This window comes from Sinocyclocheilus rhinocerous, unplaced genomic scaffold, assembly GCF_001515625.1.
Source record: "Sinocyclocheilus rhinocerous isolate Xijiao unplaced genomic scaffold, SAMN03320098_v1.1 scaffold1246, whole genome shotgun sequence".
NCBI lineage: Eukaryota > Metazoa > Chordata > Actinopteri > Cypriniformes > Cyprinidae > Sinocyclocheilus > Sinocyclocheilus rhinocerous.
This window is the reverse complement of record NW_015630543.1, coordinates 735,199-752,272: the sequence shown is the minus strand read 5'-3', so window position 1 is coordinate 752,272 and position 17,074 is coordinate 735,199. Positions and strand designations below refer to the sequence as shown.

The window sequence follows — 17,074 nt, the reverse complement described above, 5'->3', positions numbered from 1 at the left end:
ACTAGTCTTGTATATTTAGTTCACCCCAAAATGGGCCATAAGTATTTGCATATTGTCACTTAACTTCTGCTGCTTGACTTCACGGAGTAAGAATCATTATGAAATTTAAATTTGCCACAGAAGAGGTGCAGATTTAGCAATAATTCAAATAAAATTTAAGAATACGCTGGAAGTTACTTAAATGTAAATACGACTTTCCTCATTGATCACATCTTCTCTCAGGTAAAATGCACGTTTTCTTGCGTGGCTGGATATGAATCACGTTGTTTGCATTCGCTCAAACTGATTTGCTGAAGTCGAAACGCGGTCGTTAAAAAACCCCAACTCTGTTAGCGCGAGTCCCGCTCGCTGTGAAGAGGATTCCGCTTGCTCTTAAAGCCTCCCTGGAGCGGCTATGTTCACAAATCAAACACTTGTCAAAAAAGAATGATTAATTCTCAATTTAGAGTTTGTTATTCGTATGGTCTAGGTGTTCATACGGCATATGCCTTAAATACGGGACAAACTGCGTTCCGTATAGCTTTCATACGGAACGCTTCTTTGATGCCTTAAATACGGGACGATTCCGTATTATACGGAACGGTTGGCAACCCTACTTGGGATGGAAGATGCTCGCATAGTTTTATCGCTTACTCATTCGGAGACTCTGGGCACCATAAGGTAAACTCATATCACGATTATTCCATGTAAACACCACATTTAGCGGCTTAGTCTCGGGGAAAGTGAAACTTTAAGAATGCATAGTGCTTAAAGCCACGTTAAAATTAAATGTTTACGGCCACATGAAGCTGTTAGAAAGCAGATTGAGGATTTTCTAGAAGCAAGGATAAAATAACATTGTTACCATCCCTAACAAAACGATAGCTCAGATGTGGTACTTTATTCACTAAAATAAGTTTAATCTTACCATATCCAAAAACTCGCTCACTCTGCTATTAATAGATTAAATGCACTAGAATTTTATTGAATAGTACGCGGAGACACGTTTTTAATTAAAATATTCATATTAATCAAGGATTTATTGACTTTTAATGCACCTTATTTCGAAATGTACAGCCTTTCATACGTCCTTTAGTTATGATTATTTCATTTATTCACTATAATATTTATTAAATGTCTCATTTCAGTTTTAGTTTGGCTCTAGTTTTGTATTTATTCCAGTTTATATGAAAAGGTTAATGTAGCGTGGATTAAAATGCATATAACGTTACAGAGTAAATCCTTTTCGCTACCGTGGTGCTGTAGTTCGTTTTATATAAGTTTAGCGTTTCAATTCTGGCGATTTTATTTTGGCTTCAAAATTCATGAAAGTTATTTTGTGAAGATTATCTTGATGGACAAAACGTGTACGTTTCATGAACTATGACTGAACACAGAGCTTTTTTGTTTTTGCGATAATCCAAAAGCCTATGGAAAAATCCCATTGGTTTTTTGTGACGGAACCAGTGCGATGCTGCCAGCCGATCCGCCTAGAAAGTGACGTCATAGTTCCCCCACTCTATTAGTATTCATTTTAAAACAACCACAAAACACAGCGGCTATGAGCGCTGTAACAAACAAAAAAAAGAAAAGAAAAGAAAAGCGCGAGCGCCTTGAGTGTGACGTCACAGAGCAGCGGGTATATAAAGCCCTGCTCAAGCTTCTAACGGCAGACGCGGATCTGGTTGAGTGAGTGTTTGAAATCAGCGACTGGTTCCGCTCACTTTAGATTCACGGTTTACAGACAGTTTTTTCAGACTATTCACAGTTTACACACATTGTGTCCACAATTATCAGTATAATCTGATTTCTGTCATAATCAAACAAGATGTCTACAACAACTGAGCGCAGTGAATCTGTCGCTCGAGCCGCCTGGGCTTCGGAAGCATCGAGCTTCGAAAGTATCGATCTGAACGATGAAATGAAGGACACGATGGAGAACAACAGCCCAGCAGGTGAGATGGGAATCAACAGCAGTAATCTCTCTAGTGTTACTTTGCTTCTCTCGGTCTGAGCTCAGTGTTTGACCTCTTTGACAAGAATATCCAGCGTTCCAGCAAAATATGAATTTAATCAGGGCCGGGTTTACCTGGGTGTGCTTGCTCGTCCAGGGGGCCCAAACACAATGAAGAGATATATAACATTTTTGTTATACTATGGGCTATCTACAGCAGTAAAAGAACCAAAACCACAGCAAATATATATAACAAACAATAGGGTAAAAACATGACAAACTATTTCTATGTTTTTCACCTTTTAATGCAAGGAAATAACGCTTTCTGTCTCTCAGAGACGCGGAGACGTGAACAGAAACTTGTTGTCAGCGCTGCCCCGCAAATTTATCAACAAAATAGTTTCACAGCTGAAAAGCTACATGACATTTCTTAGTAGCGGGGTTCTTGAAGCAGTTCAACTTAAAGGGGTCATATGATGCTTTTTAAAAGATCATTATTTTGTGTATAGCCGTTTTAGGGGGGCGTGGCAGAGTCTTAACTTTGATAAAGAATTATCAAAAAAAAGAAACCTCTTTGGTTTTGAGACTTTAGTCTTTGCAACTTCAGGGATCTTATCTATGCACAATCAGCTTGTAACACTCCAAAGAGAAAGGGAAACTTGAAATCACATCATATGACCCCTTTAAAGATTCGCTATTAGTATGTCACTATAAAAGGTCAATCCGGCCCTGAATTTAACTGCAGATCGTTTCTGTGAACTAATTACAAGTTATTCTAATTATTAGAGCTGCACTTTACTTTCTTCTTGAGTCAGTTTACTGTCAGGAAATTGAATCTGTTTCTGATCTGTAGTCAGAGATGTTTGTTTCTAATAGTTTGCTCTTCGCTCTTCTTTATTCCAGACAAAGCTTCCAAAGGGAAGAATGGGAAAGCAGTGCGTGTCTTCTTCCGGAAGCTGTGCAAGGCTGTAAAGCGGCCGTTCGTCTGCTGCGGGCCGGACAGAGTGGTGCGTCTCGCAGCACAGACGGACGCTCTTCTGGACGATCCCGAGGTGACGCCTGTCTCGGGTCCGACGGCTGCCGCGGATCCTGCCGTTCTGGAGCTGCTGTGTCTGCCGGGGCAGGTGTGTGACGATCCGGAGCCGCCGTCGTGTGTGCCACGTTCCTCCGGGATCATCGAGCAAACACCGGATCCTGTTCCAGATTCATCCGCTCTGAATCTGTGTCACAGTGAGTCATTATTACTTTGGTTCCTTTATTTCAGTCCTGTTCTATTCTAATAATCATTATTTGGCAGCGGCTATTCACACTAAGTAAAAATAGTTAAAAAGTTACACCGTTAAAATAGCAAGATTTTCTGCTAATTATACCACTTATTGCAAATAGTGTCAATTATCTGCACCTCAGTATTGTAATAAATTATAAAACAGTATGCAATAATAGCATATTAAATGTAAATTAAAATTCAAATAATTAAATGGATGCCACCTTATTGGGACAATAAAGCGCTCCCTACTCCTACCCTAACCCTACCTGATACTTTTTCAACTTTTTGATTATTTCCTTTATTTTTATAGAAAATAAATGCCTTTTCTATGTGATATGAGATTTGAAAAGGGAGAAACAATTTTGGCAAAAGGGTCGATTGTGTCAAAAAGCACGCGCCTTAACCATTTACGCCACTGGACCAGATGTTTGATGACCGTCTTTTGTTGACTACCCCCATCACACTTTGGAGTTAGTGTAAATAGCTTCTGCCAAAAAGGCATGCTATTTAGTGTAAATAGACACTCCGTTGTAATTCTGATTTGATCACTTAAAGTAACTACTTAATAATTTGACAATGACATTTGTTGAACTGTTTCCATGTTTAATTGCTAGTTCACATGTAATCTGTGGTCAGAGATGTTTCTAATGGTTTGCTCTTCATTCGTTTTAGAAAAGGCCAAGAAAGGAAGGAAGAGGAGAGCGGTCCGTGCCTTCTTCCGGAGAGCATGTGAGGCTGTGAAGCAGCTCTTCCCCTGCTGCGACCCGGACCGAGTCCAGCCTCCTAAAGCAGAGCCGGATCTGGACCAATCCCAGCTCGTTCCTGAGCTGCTGTTTCTGCCGGAGCAGGACCAGGTCTCTGCAGATCTCCAGTCGTCTGAGGAAGAAGGTCCCTCTGAGATCCAGCAAGAGGCCCACGATGCAGTTCTGTCCTGTTCAGTTCCCGGTTCATTGTCTGGTTCAGTTCCCGGTTCAGGTCCCGGTTCAGTGTCTGGTTCAGTTCCCGGTTCAGTGCCGTCGATCGTGTCAGAAATGGCACCGGACACAGTGTCGCCTGATCCAGAAATCGAACGGCCTCAAGGTGAGTCATTACTGCTTTGCATCATGTTATTTCTGCTCTGTGTTATTTTCTCTTTATCGATACTGTAGACCTGGGCTTGGCATTAACTTTTTTGCTCACCAGCCACTGTGGCTAGTGGTTTTCCAAATTTACTAGCCACTCAGCATTTTCACTGGCCACAATTTTGTTGTTGGGAAATTACATCTCATATGACTAAAGTTACTGCATACTAAAATGTATTTAAATTGATTATTATTATTATTATTTAAAGGGCATTTTCCCTAACCATATTAAATGCATGCATCATCTTTCATATCAAATTCTTACATTTTAATAATAATTTCACGTAATATAATAAGACACTATAGGGCTGTTACCAATGAAATGAAATCAGTATTAGCAAAACCGATCTTTCCACTGCAGAAGAAACAGAAGCAGCTGTAGTGGCCTTTATGCATTTACACAGACAGTTTAATGTAGCTGAAATGTAACATGAATGCATTTACACTGCAGAATTATAATATAACATTAATGTTTTGAGCTTGGTGTTTTAAATCAGTTTTTTCTTTAAATATACAATTATGAAATGTTGGAAAAAATACAAAGATAAGCTACTTTTAAATATGAAAGTAAACCGCCAGTAGGTGGCAGCGAGTGACTGTCTTAACGAGTGAGTCATTGAGGCTTTCATTTAAACGATTCGTTCAGACGGCGGATTCATTCAAGATTGAAGCAAGTGTCTGTCTTTATGAGTGGACCACTGAATCATTGACTCAAATGATTAATTCAAAAGCGCCAAATCATTCAGAACCAAAACACCGCTGTGTTGCACAGAGATGCGCTCAACAAATCCACTTGTCGAGCTCTGTTTCTATATATAAAAATCAACCCGCCAAAGTGGCTAGTGGGAGTGACCGTGTTCCCCGTCACTGCTGAAATCCACCCGCACTTGCTGGGTTGGCTGGTGTTAATGTCAAGCCCTGCTGTAGACTGTGATACTCTGCCATCACTTGTAGCTGATCTGCAGTGCATCTGAAACTAAAGAAAGTCTTCAAGACTCTTGATTTGATGGTCCTTCAGCTCAGCTCTTTACAATCAAAGGAAGTCTCAAACATGTCCATCTTCTGTTTCTGTGTGTTTGTCAGGATCCGTCGTGTCTTTGTTTGAAGTGGGACATTTGATCGCATCAGGAAACTTCAGCAAGGTCTACGAGGGAACACACATATTCAGCGACAAAGTGAAGGTTGCTCTGAAGTGTGTCCCCAAGCGCAGAGCGGACCGCTATCTTGACATTGTAAGTTAGCAAAACCTGAAGAATATTTGGTGTTTTTATAACCTGTAGCTGACATGCAGCTGGAACAGAAGACAGCAAACTAACTGTGGTTGTGTTCGTCTCTTCTCAGCCTGGTCACTCCAAACCCCTGCTTGCTGAAGTGGCTCTGATGCTCCGGCTGGGAGAAGCTCCCTCATGCCCCAACATCATGGAGCTACACCAGTGGCTGGAGGATGAGAGCAGCTTCACTCTCATTATGGAGTACCCTGAACCCTGCAGGACCTTGGAGGATTACATCTTGTTCTCCGGCCCCGTTAGTGAAGCACAAGCACGCTTGTTCATGCTTCAGGTGCTTCAAGCGGTCAAACACTGCCATGAGCGTGGAGTTTATCATGGTGATATCCGCTCGAGGAACATCCTGGTGACTCTCCACAGTCTGGAGCTCAAGCTCATCGACTTCCGCTGCGCTCGTCTGATCAGCAGCGAGGGCTTTAACAGCAGCCAATACCAAGGTGAGTCTCGCTGATGATCACGTGATGTTGTGCTGTTGATGGTGAAGCGTACAGAAGCACTGAAGCTGTGTGTGTCTCTCACAGGATCAGACGCATACACCCCTCCTGAGGTCCTCGGTCAGTCCATATTCCACGCCGCAGCAGCAGACGTCTGGGCGCTGGCCGTTCTGCTCTTTGAGATCATTCACAGATATCTGCCCTTCGAAAGCTTTGATGCCATTCAGCAAGGCTACGTCAGGATGGATCCCACCTTATCCACAGGTGAACACACAAACAGCTCCACATTATGCTGATGTTTACTGTTCGTGTTTGATGTGTGGAGACTAACCGCGCTCTCTCTGAACTCTTCCCAGCGTGCCATGACCTGATCTTCCACTGCTTGAGCCGTAATCCAGCTCACCGGCTGACGCTGCAGCAGCTGGAAGAGCACCGCTGGATGAAAGCCTAGACTGGAAGAAGGCAGGGATCCCAGTGTGCATCAGACAGAGCAGAGCTGAGGAGTTTAGTGAGTGACCAGCGGCGTCTCGAGGAGTCTCAGGAAATGCAGCGAGACTGTGGAGCTGCAGGTAAAATGACGGCTGTGTTCACAAGCACCTCAGAGCATCGGCAGACAGCAAAGCAGCGCTTGTGTTCACATGCTCGTATTCTTAACCCGCGAACACCTGCAGCTCCGTCACTAAACGCTCTCAAAAACAGAAGAAAACCACTCGACACAAAGAACGACAATAATATAATATTTTAGAACGCTGCTGTCTGTAGAAATGAGAAAGGATCATAAGAAATTTTTAAATGAGAAATTCGTAAATGCATGTAAAAATAATCACTTAATTAGTGCTTCACAAATTATTAATGTAAGGAATGTAAAAAAACAACAACTACTTATACAATATTATAGAAAGTAAAAGTAATGTTACCAATAAAGCATCAATTAGTGACTAATGTAAAAAAATGTGAAACGATATTCTATTTCTTATAATATTTCAGAAAGTAAATGCAATTTTTTTTAAATAATATTTCCGAAAGTAAATGCTATTTTTTATGCTATTTTAGAAAGTAAATGTAGTCACTAATTGGTGGCTTATTAGTGACATTAACGTAAGAAATTTAAAAAAAACAACAAAAAAAGCTATTTTTTAATATTTCAGAAAGTAAATTATATTTTTGTATATTTTAGAAAGTGAATGTAGTCACTAATTGGTGGCTTATTAGTGACATTAATGTAAGAAATGCAAAAAAAGCTATTTTAATATTTCAGAAAGTAAATACTATTTTTAAAATAATATTTTCGAAAGTAAAAGATTTTTTTGTATAATATTTTAGAAAGTAAATGTAGTCACTAATTGGTGGCTTATTAGTGACATTTAATGTAAGAAATGCAAAAAAGCTATTTTTAATATTTCAGAAAGTAAATGCTATTTTTAAACTAATATTTTTAGAAAGTCAATTATATTTTTGTATAATATTTTAGAAAGTAAATTCTGTTAAATTGGTGGCTTAACGTTAAAAATAATACTTCTGAATGTTGCTAATAACTAATAATTTATTAATGTAGTAACTAATAATTTAGTAATCTATAATAAATGTATTTTAAAAAAATGATGAGTCTGAGCACCTGTGATGAGTCTGAGTCTTTCTCATTGCTTTACACAAGACCTGGAAGAAGTAAGACAGTATTTCATAACACACAATTTCTATGAATCACACAATGAAGTGCGTCCACTTGAACGGACACGAGGTTTGTGGGTGTAGGAAGTGGTTAACAGGGATTAATTGTAGAATGAGTTAATGCTACTGAAAGAGATTCACTCAAAAATGAACCTTCTATCAACATAGAAGATATAGTGAGAAAAGTCTCAGATATAATGGAAGCCATTCTTCTAAAGATCTCATCCTGTGTTCAGGAAAGACCTTGAGACGCAGAGGCGTGTCCTGAAGCAGACTGACACATTCACACAGTTTGCTTTCAGAGTTTACTGAGTGTGCAGGTCACTCATCAACAGCTCTGGTCAGATCCAGCTTCATCATGTTTGTTCCTCCTCTCAGTCCTGACAGGTACACCTGTGCTTTGGGTACGTTACTCTCTCCGTCCCGCTTCGTCTGGCTGGCGGCGTCTTTAGGGAGGAACGTCTGTGTGCTGTTGTGTCGTCTCATGTGACTCGAGTGCGTCTGCATCGAGCGTGTGACTTTATTCCGCAGATTGGCCTGAGACAGAGAGTTTCTTACAGGGTTAAATTCTCTAATGCATGTCTGGACTGAGATCATGTGTGTGAACGCTTCTCACCAGTTTAATGGCTTTTCTTCGGAGCTCCCACTCGTTCCACTCATAGGACTTCACAATGTTGGTCTCCAGAGGGTGTGTCTCTGTCTGCATGCATAGAGATGGTTTTCACCAGCAGCTTCTCTCCTGACTGCATCTGAGACCTTCATCAGCTGCTTGTGCTTCTAGATTGCACTTTTAAATCAAACACTGAGATGTATGTAGGACTGCACCACCTTTTCATTATAAATATCAGGCCACCCTGGAAGTTGATTACATTGTTATTTAGCTAACGATATGAATGCGTCCGCTTGAGCGTGGAATAGGCTATAGCCTATTAAAGGCTCATTGGTTTAGTATAGTAGGCTATATAATTTTATAATTAATTTTATACGAACGTGCGATTACTAATGCCTTAAATGAGTGACTGTAGTCGACTAGAATAATCTTTATCAGGAGGCAACCCTTTAATAATAATAATAATAAAACAAGGAAGGAATAATGTGCTGTTAAAATACAGAAAAACCCAAGGTAACGTCACGAAGTGCTTGTTTGGCTATTCTGTGTCTTGTTTCTGTGAGACAAGTTAAGTTACAATAAGTTCAATAAAACATCTGGAGTTTTTAGATATTTCTACAGGCAGAGGAGAATAGCCAAAAATAAATAAATAAATAAAATGACTTTAACCATTTATAAAACCATACACAATGGATTGTGCACATGTAGCTGGGGCTGGTGCCATCTAGTGGTCGCTGATTTTCTTACAACACCTGGCAAAAATTATGGAATCGCCACACTTAGATGTTGTTTACCCAAATTATTTACTTCATAACAAATAAACGAATCACAGATATCACACAAAACTATTTTTGTTTAATAATTCAACATGAAAATTTGTTTTCCATATCAAGTAGAGGAAAAAAATATGGAATCATCTACCAAAACACACAATTAGTACTTTGTTGCTCCTCCTCTTGCTTTTATGGCGGCCTGAATTCTTTGGGGCATGGACTTCACTAATGAAAAACAATATTCTGCTTCCAACTTTGTCGAATAGCGGTTGACAGATCAGCTTTGCAAGATGGAGCCTTGTCATGGACCAGTTTTTTCAATTTCCACCATAAATGTTCAATCGGATTGAGATCCGGACTGTTTGCTGGCCATGTCATTGAGTTGATATGCCTTTCCTGAAGAAAAGCTTCAACACTCTTTGCTCTGTGGCAAGATGCATTATCATCCTGAAAACTTCTTTTCTATTGATGGAATGAGAAAAGTGTCCAAAATTTCAATGTACACTTGTGCTGCATTGACTGTTGAGGTAAGGATTGCCATTTTCTCCTGGTCCTTTACCTGACATGCAACCCCATATCATAAATGAGTTGGGAAATTTGGTTGTTTTCTTCATGCAGTCGTCTTTATGCATTTCATTAGAGCGGCACCATACAGAAGTTCCAGCATCATGTCCAATGCAGATTCGTGATTCATCCAATCATCCACACTCCATGACTGCTTCTCTTCAGCCCACTGTACCTTGTTTTCTTCTGTTTAGGTGTTTAATGCTGGTTTTCGTTTGGCTTTTCTATATTTAAATCCCATTTCATTCACCCGGTTTCTTACAGTTCTGTCACACACATTGGCTCCTGTTTCCGCCCATTTGTTTTTCATTTGTTTCGTTGTGCATTTTCTATCCTGATGCTTTGGGGTCTTCCTTGGTCTGCCTGTATGTTTTCCTTTTGTAACCTTTCCATTTTGTATATACTTGCACCAAATTTTAGAAACAGCTGACTGGGAACGTCCAACTTCTTTTGCCACACTCCGTGATGGATTTCCTTCTTGAAGGAGTTTTATAATCCTTTCCATTGTTTCAACAGACGGCTCTCTTGTTGGGGCCAAGTCCAACAGCTCGTTAAGGTCTGGAAGCACCGGAAGGAGGGACTTTGTAGAAAACGAAGCGTTTGAGAGAGGCGGGGCATAGAGGACCTACAATAATGTACAGTATTTGAAAAATAATGTGTTTTTTGAACATTAAAGCATGTCAACATATTCTGTTACACCAAATACACCAAATAATGATCTTTAAAAAAAGCATCATATGACCCCTTTAACTGCTGACTAATTAGCTTTTTAGATATGTGCCGGTATTTATTTCAGAAATGTAAATTACAAGCTGATTCCTTTTTTTTTTTTTTCCTCTACTTGATATGGAAAACAGTTTTCCATTAATTAAAATGTTTTAATTTAATTTGTTTGAGGTATGTTTGACATAAACAGTGTTGAATTATCAAGCAAAAATTGTTGTCATATCCGTGATTTGTTTATTTGTTATAAAGTCAAAACTTTGGGTGAACATCTAAGTGTGGTGATTCCATAATATTTGCCAGGGGTTGTAGGCTCAGCTGCGATGAGATTGATCCACAAATGCACATCTTCCTTGTCGCATGCGCAAATTCTGATACACTAACATCTGCATTCAAAACCATGTTTCTATTTGTGAAAAATGGCTGCATGTTCACGTAACTCTCTGAATTTGACTGACACAAGTTGACAGGCATTTGGTTGTGGATAGTGAGATACAGTTGCAACAATTATCAAGTTCATGGATAATTTTGCATGCATTTGTAAGTAAATATGAGACAAATTTCATCCCATAGAATGACAAGTTGTTTTTCCTAATCAGAATTGTGAGATATAATCTCGGAATTGCGAAAATAAAGTCGGAATCTTTTTATTTTTATTCGTTTATTCCATGGCTTCCATAGACTGCTACTTGAAAACTGTCATTTTCTGTCACCAGATAGGCTCCACCCACAAAAACATCATCACTGTTTGCACCAAATTGTTCTATTACAAATGGGTCTTTGCCATACTGAGATGCTTTGGCTTCACTTTTCTATAGTGGAAGGAAGTGGAGATGCATGGTCCATCTTTTTTTACAGTCTATGATTTTGCTAGGTATTTGAGTAAATTAAAACACAATACTTGCATTTAAATGTGAATTCCTCGGCCGCCACAGAACTCTCCCCCGCCATTTTCTTTGCATATAAATTCCGTCGTCGTCTTGCAATTAATTCTGGGATAGGGTGCGACGTGTCCATTCAATGTACACTTCATTTGTTTAATTAGTGCATGGTGCAGTGGCTGCAAAATGTATTGGCGTATATCTAAATGGCTTGACTAATTAAAATTATTTTTTGTCATTAGTGTCTATAGATGATACATGCAAAATTTCATGTGAATCAGTCGAGTGGTTTTTGCCAACTCAAAAAAGACTAAAACATACAACAATGTACTAATGTTGTCCACTAGAGGGAACCACAGGATAAGAAATATGTTGAGATTTCCATTGAGAGATGAAGGATGCAATACTAATGTTGTCCACAAGCGGGAGGCACAAGACAACGAATTATTTTAGATCGCGTAGTTTAAAATCTGTGTATATGGTTCAATAAATATGCATAGCATTCATTATAGTTTAATAAAGGCTAAAACAATCTAAGTTTGATTAGTTTACAAAGAAATCTGTGATCTTCAAAATGCAAAATGCCTTAATATTTATTTATATATCGTGATTTCAGAAAACATTTATCAAGTTATCAACATATATTGCGGTCCAGTTAAAATGAAGAAACAATATTATTTGTCTATTGAGATATGGTACATAAAATAATACTTCCATAGGAAGACACTTAAATAGGCCTACTCGTATTACGTTTGAAAAGAGACATGGCCTGTCCTCTGCACGAGGTGTTTCCCAGCGGGCAGCTTGATAGCAGTTTGATGTCAAATATTATTCATTGATGACGATGCTGTAACATCAGTTTAAATTCAGTTTGGACAGCAATTTCTTCCAGTGGTAATTGGGTGAAGATAAGAAGTTAATCCCACACTGAAATTGGTTTAAGGTATATGTGGGCCAATATGTTTGACATTCAATTTATATCAAATCTATGTCATTCCAAGTTTTTGACATCAGTTAGATTTGCAAATTTGACCTGTTTTTTTTTATGTCAATTTGATCTTTTCAACATCAGTTGCCCAGTGGGCCGTGCTTGGACCCCGATGATCGCCGCTTGCATCTGTATTTAGTAACTTTTATTCAGAACTTTAGTAATCCAATTACTGCAAGGATTCAACCCCGCTTTTTTTTCAGTCATTAACTCTTTACCTGGATCAGATTCAGATCAATGATAATTTCAAACAACACCCCCAAAGCTTCACAGTTCTAAACCACCTCCTGGGTCGACATTTCATTTCATTTCATTCAGTAACTGTTAGAAAATTTCAAGCTCTCTGCCAAAATAGGGGGAGAGTGGGGACGGTTGCAACGAGGGGCAGTAATTCTGACTAAAATAAGACTAAAATGCTCAGACTTTTAGTTGACTAAAACTTGACTAGACTAAAAAGAGTATGAACGTGACTAAAACTAATAAAAACTAAAATGGCAGCTTCACACAAAGACTAGACTAAAACTAAAATTAAAACAGGCCGCCAAAAACAACACTAGTTGCAACATGGCTTATTTCTTCAACCAGGAATGAGCTACAGGGATGATATTCATACTGCACATGCTCAATTAGCCCCTCATCTTTCCTGGACAAAATCAGCCACATGTGACCATTCCTTCTACAAAAAAATCATTTTCATGGTAAAAAAAAGTTTTTTGTTTTTTTTTAAGTCAGATTTTTTTGTATTAGTGTCGAAGTTGTTTGCATGCATTTTGTATTTTATGCAATAATAATCTTTAAAAGCTTTAATGCATTACTTGTGTGCAGTTAAAGGGGCCCAAAATATTTAGTAGTGTTGTACTATTTAAACTTCTATTACAATTGCAAAGCGTTCTTGTAGCTCAAACAGTAAAGTATGATGCTAATGGTCATGCCAGAATTGGTGTATATTTTGTGAAGATTATACATGGTGATTTCTTTTCAACCTTGCTGAATGTTGGTATTATATGTTATTTGTTGGCTACTAATCAAAGAGTGATATTGTGTCACTAGCCATAATAAAGGCTAGGAGACTCACAGAATCACATTAAGGAACCAATCAAATTGCTAACCTATTCATTCAGCTGACTCTGACATTATGTTTGTGCATTCCAGATCAACATGATAATGTCATTTTATTTATTAAGCACTATTTAAAACAACATCTGTTGACCAATAATATACACTACAGTATTATGTAAAATACAATACAATAGCATAAAACATAACTTGGCATCAGTTTGGCATTTGATGCAATGACAAGAAAAAGAGGATCAGTTCACTCTTAAGTATTATTTTTCATATACACGTGATCTACAGGAAATGAATTCTGTATGTTAGCAGTCCTTAAGATTCTGAATTTTGAAAGCCTCTCGTGTGTTCATTTCAATACTGACCTAGTGTATCATCTAAGTGATATGTTATTCATCAACAGACATAAAATATTTATTATCGCTTCCGACCCAATTCAGTGCTTAATTAAAAGATTGACTGAAGTCTCCAGAGGCCACATTTATAAAACGTTGCGCAGAAACCATCCTAAATTTGTTCTTACGATCATCTATCAAATATGCGTATTTCTCTTTCAGATGTGAAATCTATGAATCGCAAATGATCTTGAACTTGCGCGCAACTGAATGGTTTCAGCTCTCTGCCTTGTAAACGACTCCTAATTAATGTCATTAACTTGTAAAAGATCGCAGTCATCATCCAAATCCTTTAATTTAGAACAGCGAGCTGCAAGAACAGCTTACATTTCCAAAAACCTGCAGTACTCCAAAAAGAAAAAGTGTGTACGTCCGCTCAGACCCTGACGTGACGATAAGCACTTTTCCACGTCAAAGACCGTTTTTACAAATATGAGTGTTGCTGTGGATTTAAGTGCACGCACACTCTAAGATCAAATCTGTGCGTACGCACGCTTTATAAATGAGGCCCTGGATGTTGCAAACATTATTTTAGAACCTCTCAATACAACATGGCCCTATAAATGTTTGGTTGTCCTCAGTGACACCTGGAGAAACAGACATGAAACTGTTATATCATGCTACTCTGGCGGGGTGGTGATCCAAATATGCTCTTCTTGTTTGCAAACTACTAGCTGACCCTATGACCATATTGTGCCAAGTTAAGCGTTACACAAGTTGCTCAGTGCTCTAAAGTAATACATTATACAAGACATTGATTTTTGTTTTCCTATAAAGAATATACGACAATATAGTACATACTCTCGTAAAGAAATGGTGCTGTTATGAACACAACAGCCGTTACTGGAGTAATACTCTCTAAAGGTATGTCTTCATATTGTATTTACTCATAAAAGGGTACATGGGGGCTTTTGCCGAAGAAACGTTTTCCTAGTTCCTATAACTATTGGAGGAAATACCTGCTTTTTGCCATGTTCGCACCGCAGGAACTGGGAACAATTTTGGGGGGACTAACTTAGACTAACTAACTTGCCTCAGAGTAGGGACTAAACCGTTTATATGGGTCATTCTACAGAACTGGTCCAGACTGCTGTCCCACAACCAAAAAACACATTTAAAAAGCATTTAAGTATTCAAATCTTAGATGTTTACTAAGATCCTTCTATTATCTATCGAAACTCACAATAATATTTAAAATATTAGTAAGCTTAATATATATATAAAATCATCATTTATTGGGTACTTTCGATTGGGAGGTGGCTGTCCCGAACCCTAACCCCTAAATTTCAACTCATGAAAATGATATCGAAATAATTTTTGTATTTGTTTCCATTGTTGTTTTTAAAAGTATCTTTTTAATTATTTTATAAAGCGAAGTTAAAAAAATACTATTTTATATTTTCTTTGTAAATTATGTAAAAAAAAATAAAAAGTGTCCCGCATTTTCATGTCACTACCGAAACAGTATGTTTTAGTCCATTATCTGAGACTGATTTTAACTACACCCCTACATTTATGATCAGGAAATATTCCTGTGTCCCCCTCTCTCATGCAAGGTGTGAGTAGATAGGTCTCTTCATTTTGAGGTAAATGTGTTCAAAAGTCTGAAAAATCGGTGTAACTTTAAGGAACATCACTACCGAACACCCTTTTTTCTACAATTAAGCACACTTTTTTGGGCGTTATTCCATAGCATTTAGTTTTTATATGTTTAGAACTATGCTGGCTAACCATGTGCTGATTAGCATCTTTGAGCTAGGTTCAAAAGTATCTCAAATTGTCACTAACGAAACATTTCCCATATATACTTACAGTTTATATATTGCTAACTCCACAAACATTGAAAACCGACAGATAGAGCAACACTGAAGTCCAGGCTCCATCCTCCAGCTGTTGACGTTGTTGAATGGCGCGCTTAAACTTTTAAAAAATTAGTGCCAAGAGGTCCTAAAAGTTCCTGTAGCTCAAACAGCAGCATTTGGCACTACTCCAACACCAACTCATGAATTGATAAAATAGGGTGACCATACGTGCCATTTTTCCCGGACGCGTCCTGGCCAGGATTTCTATATTGCCTAAAATATCTAGGTTTTGGCTTTGTTTGCGTGTGCAGACCGATCGGTGTATGACATCAAACTACCATTCAGACGGTTCCTTATGCTTTCGAAATGCTCTCGAGGTACTTCGATGTCAAACACTGATCGATCTGAGCCGCGCTGCTTTTAAGTCGAACATACATCCTATGTACGCGTAATTGCATCGCTTTGACCGTAGATCCCACCTTCTCACACACAGATTGATTGGTCCATTATGTACAATGCCTGCATGTTATTGGTCAAACTACTTTTCGATCATTACCATCAGCAAGCATGAAAACAAAGCCAAAACAAATCCTGGCAAGGACGCGTCCGGGAAAATGGCACGTATGGGCTGACTGACCCAAGCCCTGGCAGCAACACCTATGGATTGGAAAGTTCAGAAGCGGTTTGCATCTCTCCTCAGAGCTGGTATGCATGCAAGTGCAGCTCTATATATGCACCACTAGATGTATGTAAAGTGAAGCATGCTGTCTTTTCTTTTCTCTAGGTATGAGCTACTACATGTCTGTGCTTCCCTTCCTGGCAGCAGTTCAGACAGCTGTAGTTGGGAAGGGTGAGATTCAGCTGCACATCCAGGCTCCAGCAGAGGTGGCTCAGGATTACTGCTCCAGCTTCACACACTGTTCCACCAAATATCCTGATGCCATGACTAAGTGGGAAACATTTTTCAAGTTACTGTCGATAGATGCACATTTAGGTTGAATTCAGGTCAAATGGGACACTTTTTGCCATTGAGATGACTGGGAAAACATGTCCTAATTAACTGAATTCACCCTATATTTGTTCATTAAGCAGATGCTTTTTTTTTCAAAGTGACAAGAGTTTACTCAAGAAGACAGCTTCTGTAACAAACACTACAGACTAAATACAATACAGTGTCAAGCAGCAAGAGCAATTATCATGCATGCACATGTGGAATATTTGTACACAGACACCACAAGACTATGTCGACATGTGAACTCCAAAAAACTTTAAAGAAATGGAAATCAGTCACAGCGTCTATACATAGTGGGCTCCAAAGGTCTCTGACCATATCGCAGTTCAATGACAAATAAATATATTTATGACATAAAATGAAGAATACTAGATTCACTAGTCTCTAATATCTAGGTCACTAACGGGATGTCAGCAAATTTGTGATACTGACCATGTTTACTTCTTTGTGCAAAAGGTTTTTCAAACTAGTTCAAGCACATTTGTGACCCTGGAGCACAAAATCAGCCTTAAAGGGATAGTTCACCCAAAAATGAAAATTTTGTCATTA

At 38.7% G+C, this 17,074-nt stretch overlaps 1 protein-coding gene and 1 pseudogene across 1 annotated transcript; both read left to right on the top strand.

Annotated features, from left to right (window-relative positions):
- The first annotated feature begins 4,224 nt into the window (after positions 1-4,224).
- LOC107740539 (serine/threonine-protein kinase pim-3-like) lies at positions 4,225-6,812 on the top strand. Its single transcript, XM_016552987.1, has 5 exons — positions 4,225-4,280; positions 5,405-5,553; positions 5,663-6,044; positions 6,129-6,305; positions 6,398-6,812. The coding sequence occupies exons 1-5, from the start codon at positions 4,232-4,234 to the stop codon at positions 6,490-6,492; spliced, it is 852 nt and encodes a 283-aa protein (XP_016408473.1). The 5' UTR covers positions 4,225-4,231; the 3' UTR covers positions 6,493-6,812.
- A 9,314-nt stretch (positions 6,813-16,126) lies between these two features.
- LOC107740533 (protein leg1a-like) overlaps positions 16,127-17,074 on the top strand; it is a 3,474-nt pseudogene continuing 2,526 nt past the window's right edge.